This window comes from Camellia sinensis, chromosome 12 (assembly GCF_055761805.1).
Source record: "Camellia sinensis isolate YWXY chromosome 12, ASM5576180v1, whole genome shotgun sequence".
Classification (NCBI taxonomy): domain Eukaryota; kingdom Viridiplantae; phylum Streptophyta; class Magnoliopsida; order Ericales; family Theaceae; genus Camellia; species Camellia sinensis.
This window is the reverse complement of record NC_138972.1, coordinates 111,534,082-111,544,231: the sequence shown is the minus strand read 5'-3', so window position 1 is coordinate 111,544,231 and position 10,150 is coordinate 111,534,082. Positions and strand designations below refer to the sequence as shown.

At 37.0% G+C, this 10,150-nt stretch overlaps 1 protein-coding gene across 1 annotated transcript; it reads right to left on the bottom strand.

Moving 5' to 3' along the window:
* Positions 1-7,255: 7,255 nt before the first annotated feature.
* Positions 7,256-8,777, bottom strand: LOC114317255 (protein FAR1-RELATED SEQUENCE 5-like). Its single transcript, XM_028263966.2, has 2 exons — positions 7,705-8,777; positions 7,256-7,625 (listed from the first exon to the last, which is right to left on the bottom strand). Exons 1-2 carry the CDS (start codon positions 8,775-8,777, stop codon positions 7,256-7,258), a joined length of 1,443 nt encoding a protein of 480 aa, XP_028119767.2.
* Between the last annotated feature and the right edge of the window lie 1,373 nt (positions 8,778-10,150).

The following is a 10,150-nucleotide window of genomic DNA, read 5'->3' as shown; positions in this document are numbered from 1 at the left end:
ATGCTATGATTCAAGTATGTTACAAGTGACAATATTCTATGATTCAAGTATGTTACAAGTGAAAATATGCTACGATTCAAGTATGTTACAAGTGACATTATGCTATGATTCAAGTATGTTACAAGTTCCCGGTACCAGAGGTTTCTTATGAAACTGACAATCTATCTATACCTGGCTGGAAGTTCCTAGGTGGAACTAACAAGTTTACAAGTTCCCAGTTCGGAGGTTCCTTATGGAACTGACAAGTTATCTGTACCCAGCTGGAGGTTCCTAGGTGGAACTGACAAGTTTACAAGTTCCCAGTCCGGAGGTTTCTTTATGGAACTCACAAGTTATCCTTACCCGGCCGGAGATTCCTTTATGGAACTGACAAGTATGACCTTTGATGCTTTGTATGTGATTTGTAGCGCTAACGGATGTACTATGTAAGATTAAGCATGAACTCTAATTTCTGTATATGATTTGAATAAGCACATGAATATGAATCCGTTTCTGACTGAAATCTGAATATGCATAAGACTCTGTGACGGACATCATTCATTAAAACTCTTTACTTTGTTATTATTCACTGGGCTCCAGCTCACTGTATTATTTATGTATGTAGGTGATCAGCCGTGTGACCAAGTCTAGAGCTTCTGCTTGGAATCTATTTTGTCAGCCAACCTATGTGCCTCCCGTGGAGGTTCCGGATATGCCTAGTGGTTATGACTAAGTACATAAAGTTCAAGTTTTGTTTTCTTGTTTGGTTAAACAAGGCTTTGTTTATTTTGTAAATAAGGCTAAGTCCCTTTTTGTCTAATCTGTATATATATGATGACATAAGAATGGTGCATAAATATGTATATGAAAAGTTTCAAATTTTTCTGTCTCATATAAGTCTGTACAGCTCAATGGATGTTGTATATTTGTTATTTGCTTCTGCTAGCCCCTAATACTATGTCAATATGTCACAGAGGCTTTGGTAATCCCAGGATTACTGGCTGGTTACGACGCTAAACCTATAGGAGCAGGTTTGGGTCGTGACAATACCGTGTAGCACCATCAGTGGACCTCAAAAGAGACGACGAAAAGAAAAAGGTTTTATTATCCCAAATTGAACCTTATCCTTCCAAAAAAAGTTTTATCCTCCTGAATATCCCATCTAGACCCAACACTATCTCACCAAAAAAAATCATCACAAGAGTGCAAATAAGTCTGTTCCATTCTATGGTTTACGCGATAACCATTTACGCAAGACTTAACCTTTAATTAAGAGAGCGTGTCCCATCAATCTATACATAACCCATTGGGGGTGTTTGGCAAGGTTTTTTTTTTTTTTTTGACTTTTTGGGCTAAAATTCACAAAAAGACAAAATAGGCAAAAATAGTCAATAAGATAAAATGTCACATTAAACCCATAATTATTTCACTTTTTCTCTCACAAACATCACATCCAACTACAAAAAAATCCAACTATTTTTCCAAATACAAAAATTTTAGCCTACTAAAATAATCAAAAACTAAAATAGCCTACCAAAATAGCAACTTTCCAAACACCCACATTATTATCTTTTCATTATTCAAGTGATTAAAAACCCAACACTACCTTCGCTAAGTTAGATGTCTTAAATTAAAGTTAGAACAACTTGACAAGATAGTAATATCCACATAAGTATGAGCAACATCAAATGAAGAAGATAAGGAACATAACCATAACACACGCAATAACATACTAAGACATGATCATATACTAATAAGCATATTCATGAAGACAAGAGCATAAAACACCAATGCAAAACTAAATTTCCAGATTCAGTACCATTTAAAGATTAAAATCAAAAAGACCATTTCAGATTTTTTCCAAGCCTAGCCTTCCTGTGGTTCGTAGAGAATTTTATTTAGTTTTCAGAATATTTTTTAGAAATGGAATTTTTTTTTTTTTAGATTTTTAGTTATTTAAGAAAAACTCCAATTCTGTCTAGATTCGTTGACCGTTACGAAAATCGGATTTTCTTACAAACCGCTCACTCTTTTGCAAAGAAACCAAATTTCCTTGAAAGCTAACTCTTTAAGGAAGTTTTTGACATAAAACTGTGGTCCAAAATATTTTTCTACATTTTTCTATAATTTTCAAAAGTTGGTTGTAAAAATTGGTTTTTCATGCATAATGCTTAAAATAAGAAGATTAGTGAGAAAAGAGGCCAACTAGGGAAAATTTTTCATTTCTTTTGTCATTAAAATATACTAAATAATGTATTAATAACTCATATTTTTAGAGTGATGGTATGCCTTTGGAAATCATGAAAGAAATATGAAGAAAAATGTAGTTTTGCATCTATTAAGAGGAAATATGAGTAGAAGAAGGATCAAAGTCCAATTTACCAATTGTGAACACATGAACACCATTACAACACATCTGAAAATATGATTTTAAATCGCTAATAATATATATTTGAAAAAGGAAATAGAAGGAGGAATGTGATGTGATTTACTTGTTGCCTAGTTGAAGAGTTTCTATAAAGGTTCTTCTCTTTTTATCTCCTCTATCACCAAAGCTCACTCTTTTGCTCTTTCTTTCCTCTCAACTGGATATGTAAGTGTGTGAGTGTGTTTTGTGCTCAAAAGTGTAGAGAGAATTGGGGAGCATCTATTTACACACACTAAATACCCTCTTTGCACATCCTTCTCACTACACACACCAAAAAAATTAATTCCTAATTAATTTACTCACTACACACACGGTTCATTCCACATCTACCCTCATACACACACACACACCCTCGACCCCAAACCCAGCTCTCCCAACGGTGCAAATACACATAGCCATTGAAGCTGGAGCTACATCTTTAATCTTGAAGCTTACCGTGTTGAAGACATTACCCCATAGCTGAAGCTTACCGTGTAGATAGAAGCTTCGCACAGCTTTCATTCCAAAGCTGCATCCATTAAGACATCCCATTGAAGCATTCCAACACATTTTCAATCCTCATTCGTATTTTGGTGAGTTTACTTTTCAATCCTCATTCCTATTTAATTTGCAATGTAGAGTTTTGTTTTTATCATTTTGAAAACGAATGAAGGCCCACGGAGTGTAAACAAACCGTTCGGAACTGGTTTTCCAAAATTAAGGAATTTTTTCGGAAGTAGGAATCCGAAATTACTGATTTATTTCAACAGTAGGTTTCCGAATTTTTTTGACTATTTCGGCAGTCAACTTCCGAATAATTTAAATTCGGACAACAATCAACCTCCGAAAATAATTTTTTGTTTCGGTTTTTAACTTCCGAACAGTATATATAATTTCGGTTTTCAACTTTTGAACATTTTTTTTTCCTCCATTCTTTTGTATATTCTTTTTACACTTGTGGTAATCTGTTATTGAGTGATAAATAATTTGAGAAAATGCATTAAAATTTTAATTATTGTAACATAATTTATACCTATATGAATCCATCACTACATATTCTATTTGAGATTGCCTCTTCAAAACTTGTTTGAGCTTCAATGGGTACTAACATGGAATTGAAAAATGGTATAGCTTTGTTTGGGGATAGAATTAGGGAATAAGAGCATTAGTAATGCACTAGGATCGATTATATATTTTTTTTAATTTTATTTTTAACAATGTGATACTTAATGTGTTTATAATTATATATATTATGAGATTATTGTTGTATTATGTTTGATCAAGATGATGGTCATCAAACATATTAATTTTTGCAGATAATATGGATTTTGAATATCAACAATGTGTCCCACCTATTGCTTCAAATAGACGACGTTGTGAATTGGATGTTGACCATGAACGGGGATGAAGGCGTGGGCGGGGACGAGGTGGAGGGCGTGGACGAGGTCGTGATCCAGTTTCGGTAGAATATGATATCCCCAGTGCCAGTCGAAGCCGAAGCCAAAGACGAGTTCAAGGTGATAATATGCCTGACATTGCTGTGGAGGACACCTCTTTACCCGATTCTCCTACTGTCCAGGAAGAGTACTTTACTCATGCTTTTCCAGGTGGACCGACTGATCCATCAATACTGCGGAGTTTCAATAGTCATGTCGCTGCAGCTATTTGGCACGGGGAGGTAAACATTCCTGAGTAGAAGTGAAATTCATTTGTATATGAGGTTTTTTTGTGTGAGTGTTGTATAGTAGTTTCTAATGAGATATCATTTGTGTTATAGGAACGAGGGCCCCTAAAGTGTCATAATCACTCTTCGAAGATCCTTGCATGGCCATGGTGGTCAGTAGACAACAACAGCAGATTCAAAGCCATTATTGAGTAGTCTGGGCTGTCACAGTTAGCTCGTTGCACTTATCGGTTCGTCAACAAGCTTCTAATCTCTAGTTTTGTTTAGAGATGGCAACCTGAGACAAACACATTTCACATGACAGTTGGTGAGATAACCTTGACCCTGGATGGTGTTGGCACTATTCTTGGCCTTCCCATTGTAGGCAAATCAGTCAGCGTACCAGATGTGATAGATCATCATGCAGTTACACTACTGGTTTATGGCTTGGGGATTACTGAACGTGCAGCACATGAAGAGGTTTCTACTGCTAGTGGCAATTCAGTCAGGCTTGAGTGGTTGTGAAATCAGTTTGCTGGTGTCACAGATTCAGACCCCGAAGAGGTTATACAGTGCACTGCTAGAGCTTATTTTTTGTTTCTGTTGGGATGTACACTCTTCAGTGACAAGAGTGGCGGCAGGGTTCCTATTGTTTACCTTGGCTTATTGATGGATTTGGGATCCATTCATACTTACGCCTAGGGTGCTGCTGCATTAGCATTTTATACAAACAGTTGGGGTATGCTAGCCGGTCCGATGTTAAGCAGATGAGTGGTTATATGACTCTTTTGGAGGTGTGGATTTATGAGCACTTCCGAGCATTCCGACCTCACCAGAACATGGGCTACAATGAAGACATGCCACACGTGTACCATTGGGCATCTAGGAGAGAGGCGGGTTCCTCCATTGATCATTTGAAATCTTTTCGAGCCGAGCTTGACAGTTTGGTAGCTACTGATATAAGTTTACTCATCCTGAGATAATTTTAACACGTTCCATTTATCTTACCCTTTATATGCTTTAATTCAAAAACACTTTACGTTTACAGGTTATTTGGGATCCATTCAACAGTTGCAGAGACCGGTATCCGTGTAACCCGGTTACGTTCTACCATGGATGCTTAAAGTGCTTAGACGTTGTCAAACCTTATCATCTAGATAGAGTTCTGAGGCAGTTTGGCAGGGTTCAAACCATCCCAGATGCACCGCTAGCTCCCAGTCGTGGTGCTCGAGGTAATATATTTGCATGATATACAGTCATGTATAGATACTTGGATAGGATTTGGAAGGCTTGGGATAACCACGTGTTATCTGAGCAACAGAGGAGCACACCAGTTCGTCAGCCTTGGGAATGTGTACTGGGTTACATGGATTGGTATAAGAATATCACGCACCTATATGTTGAGTACACTGATGAACCGCGTGTCCATGACCATCAGGATTTCAGCCAACATGTCGACGTAATATATTATCCTCTCTTATGCATTTGTAATTTGCTTTTTATTTTCTGATATGTTCCCTAAAATGTGATATTCTTTTCAAATGCAGCGTATTACACATGCACTGCAGATTTCACATCATATTATTGACGCTGGTTATGAGGAGGGGATTCGACATCCTTATCGACTTTACCAGGCTATCGAGAGTATGACGCATGTCCTTCAAGGTCAGCACATTGACGAAGCTAGACCTTGTTCTGCTGGACCTAGTTATACTGGAGGTCGCTTTCCATCTTCGACATTGACATACAGTTGTAGGCGTAGGCGTAGGCATACAGTTGATTCGTGACATGTTATTTGTTAGTTGATGAATTTTTTTGGGTGTTTTTTGTAAGATGATATTGTTGTAATGGTAACAATGGTTAATATTTTCTTATTAGAATGGAATGACATCAATGGTATTGTAATGACATTTTATTATTAGAATGGAATGGTAACAATGGTCGTTAATTTTGTAAATGATATTTTCTTATTACAATGGAATGGTAACAATGGTCAATAACATTCAATCCAGATTGCAAAACAGAACACATCAACATAAAAAACACATCCATTAATTTCTTCTATAATTCTAACATTGTCAAATGCATACATGTGTCATGCGACATCAACAACATCAAATGTCTCTCGAGTAGCTACATTATCATGAATAATGTCCTTGAAATGTTGAATGCGACGCACATATGCATCATCCCAATCGACAGCGCAAGGGTGACGGTATTTTCGCCAATTAGTGGCTATAGAAGGAACTGGATGGCCTGGCTGCAACAAAACCTGCACCAAATATCAATTGAGTTAGTGGTCATACCTCATAACTTCTTGTACATGCACAAACCCAATTGATAAGTTTCTGTTACACCTGGACGAAATGATTTCCGTTGACAAACCCAATGGCAATCTCACGTCTATCAAATTGAGGTACTGGCACTATTCTAAGAGGTAAAAAGGTGAGACATTGCTGTAATGACAAGTGGTATAACACAAGATTGTAGCACGATGCAACAAGATGCCCCATGTCTGGCATAGTCATCCAATGTGAGTATCCAGGACTGTCTTCAAAGTATGACAATATGCTTGTTAATTCTTCAAACCTTTCGTAGGACCCATAAAGTGTAATGTATTCCTCTTTGTGTGTGTGCAGCTCACCCAACAGATCACGCCTAACCTGAGCCCAATCATCTTCTGTATGACCAACTGAAGCAGCTATAGCCCTAAAACCACAATTCCCATCTGCAGCTACATCCTTGACAAACTTAATGTATGGTTTCAACCCAGAAGGGAAAGCATCAACATATGCACCAGGTTTCACTGTTCTAGTAATGTATACCTTCCCTTTCGGATTCACCTTTTCCTTTTCCTTAACAGGTCACTTCTTCTTGGTTTGCAAAGTAGAAGCTAATGTAGTGATTTGAGTGTCCCTAGGTGAGAAGGAATCATGTCCAAATTGCACCAACTCAAATGCACACGGGTCACGATGGGTAGAAACATTGAACTTTTTATGATCCCGAGGACGTGTTTTGGGCTTCACCTCCTGTTCAACAAGAAAAGTGCTTCCCGGATATACAATCTCTTTCAACTTCTTCAAAAGCTCCAACCACATGGTTCTATCACTTTCATTAAACTTGTTCACAAACAACTCTACTTCTGCATGATAACTCACCTCCGTTTCCTCTTCTTTCTTGCATATGGAGATATAAAGTTACCTCCGCTATAAGTGTATGGTAGCAAGTGGTATAGGACGATCTTCTCTGATGTAGTCAGCAATCTCAAGGGCACAAGGTAAACCATAAGTGTGGCGAAGGACGCATCCACAAGCTTCAACATCAATACCAATGGAATTGGCTCTCTTACTCTCTACAAGCAAATACTCCAATGCAGAGATAGACACATTACCCCGTAGCTTCCTGAACTGAGAAGGTTTAAATTGATGTTGCACAATAGTTAGACTTTTCTCAAATGAAGCCTTGATATTAGTGTGTTGCAACTCAAGCAGACTGCGTATTTTCTCAAATGATGCCTGAAATGAGACTTGACATGAACCCAATTGTCTTTTAAGTTTTACATGTGCACTCTTAGCCCTGTTCAATTCAATATAAGTCAAATTAAAATCAAGTACATGGCACTTATTACTAACATATTGAAGAAAAGTAATCTTACCGGATCGTTGTAACATTGCCACAATGCATACACGTGTCTGTCCATGCCGCCACAAATTTGTCCTTGTAAGGAACCAACCAAGTATCCATGACGTATTTGACTGTATCAGGATAACTACTAAATTCCTTAAGTAATGATTTAAGACGCTCATCGTATTGAATTTCAGAAGATGAATACACTAAAGAGTTCCACTCATGGTTGAACTTCTCCCATTTCTGCTGTGTCTCAAACATTTTCTTACATTTGGTCAATACATTCTTACTGATATGCCGACGACATAATAAATGCCTGCCACTCGGGAATATCTTCTGTATGGCATTCATCAAGGCTAGCTCTCTGTCAGTAACAATAATTGTTGGCACAACAAAACCATCTATGCCATCACGCAATGTAGCTAGCACCCACGCATAGTTATCGACCCTCTCATACTGTAAGTATGCGAAAGCTACAGAGAATGTCATTTCAGTTGATGTCACTCCCACAATTTCAAGAAGATGAAGACGATATCTGTTGGTTTTATATGTGTAATCCATAATTAATATACGTGAGAAAGACCGAAATAAGTCCAAACTGGTAGGATGTGCCCAAAACAAGTCTGTCACAGTCATCGTGGACTCTTCAGACCGATGGCGCTCAATGTAATTATACTTGGCCAATTCACCCAATAAGTGTTGCATCTGTGATCTTCCAGCTCTCTGTACCACCCTGTTTCGATGGCGTACATTGTAAATGGTTTTAAGTGTGCTTACATTGAGGGCATCTCGCTGTTTTAAGGTTACTAGAATTTCTTTTGGCCGAACCATGCTCTTTGACATATCTATTAACAATGCTTTCTCATCCTTTGATAGCCTCCCCGCATATGTATGTCCCTTAAGGTGCTTCGTAAGTGGATAATTATGCAATCCGCATACTACGGTCAATGTCCATTCATCACGTGTGGTAAACCTGTGAACCCTCATATCAAAAGGACAACCACACTTCTCCGTACCGGTTATTCTTGATGTATTGTTGCCATCATGTTTTAACTTTTTTGTCGCTCTATATTGGCCACTCTTCTCACAAGCAAGATACATCCTGGGTTTTTTTTTTCTTCCACCATAGTCTGATGTTTTGATTACAATGACCAAACCATTTCTCTTTCCAACTTCACGTACCCAGTTGAGCAATTCATCCTTACTTTTGAATACCTACAAAGTTAAATAAATATTATCAAACATTTACATTTGGTGAGCAATTCGAAACATAATCATTATAATTTCGTAGAGTGAACCTGTTCAGTTGTGAATTGAGTAGTGTAATCGAACATAAAATCCGCACAAACCTGACTTCCTTGAGTTGACGCATATTCCTACATGTTTTGTATAACATTACAAATTTTTAATGGCATTATAAAGATTAATGGCAATTCGAAACTGTAAATTTTTAATGGCATTATAACATTACAAATTTTTAATGGCAATTCGAAACTGTAAATTTGGTATGTAGTTTGCAAAATTGGAATATAAAATGGGAAATTTTTTTTTAACTTCATTGGGAAGTAGTTGTCCGAATTTATTTTAAAATTTTGGAAGTTGAATGTTGTAAAAGTTAACTTTGTTCGGACAAAAACTTTCGAATTTAAATACTTTGTTCAGACAACAACTTTCGAAATTAATTACTTTGTTCGGATAACAACTTCCGAAAATAAATACTTATTTCGGTAGTAGATTTTCGAACCAAATAATACAATTCGACTCTGGTTATCCGAACGACGCTGAAAAAAAGAAAAGAGAAACTCACATTTCCTTCGCTATGTTTCTCATAAACACTTATTTGCTGATTTTCAGAAAGCAAGGCCTCCATAACAATGATGCTTTCCCTGTAAATGAGGAAGGTTGATGAATGAGTGCATTGCGAAGCTACGAACTTGGAGCTTAATGGAAGAAGCTACGAACTTGGAAAAAGCTACGAATGAGTGAATACTTTGCTTTCACTTCTAGCTCAATGAAGCTACAAACTTGGAGACGTTTTGAATTGGATGGATGTGTGCATGATGCAACAGATGTGAACTCTAGATGGATGTGTGCATTGAGATGTTTTGAATCAACAATGATGTCTAAAATAGTAATTTCACTTAGGGATAAAATTGTAATAAAATTAAATATCATTAAGTGTGTGTATAGAGGGGATTTGGTGTGTGTAGATAGAAGCTCCCAGAGAATTGGTGTATTTATATCAAAATTGGTGTGAAAGGTCCAAATTGCCCTTTAGTTGGAAATGGATTAGATATTTTGGATTTAGTTTGAATTCAATAGAATGTAGGATGATTATGAAGCCTAATTGTGTACCAAAATATGTTCTAGGTAGAGTTAGGGCTTAAGTAAACTAACTTGGTTACAAGTACAAGACATATACATAATGTAATTGTACCTTAGTCAAATATTCTTCCTAAAATCAAGCAAATTTA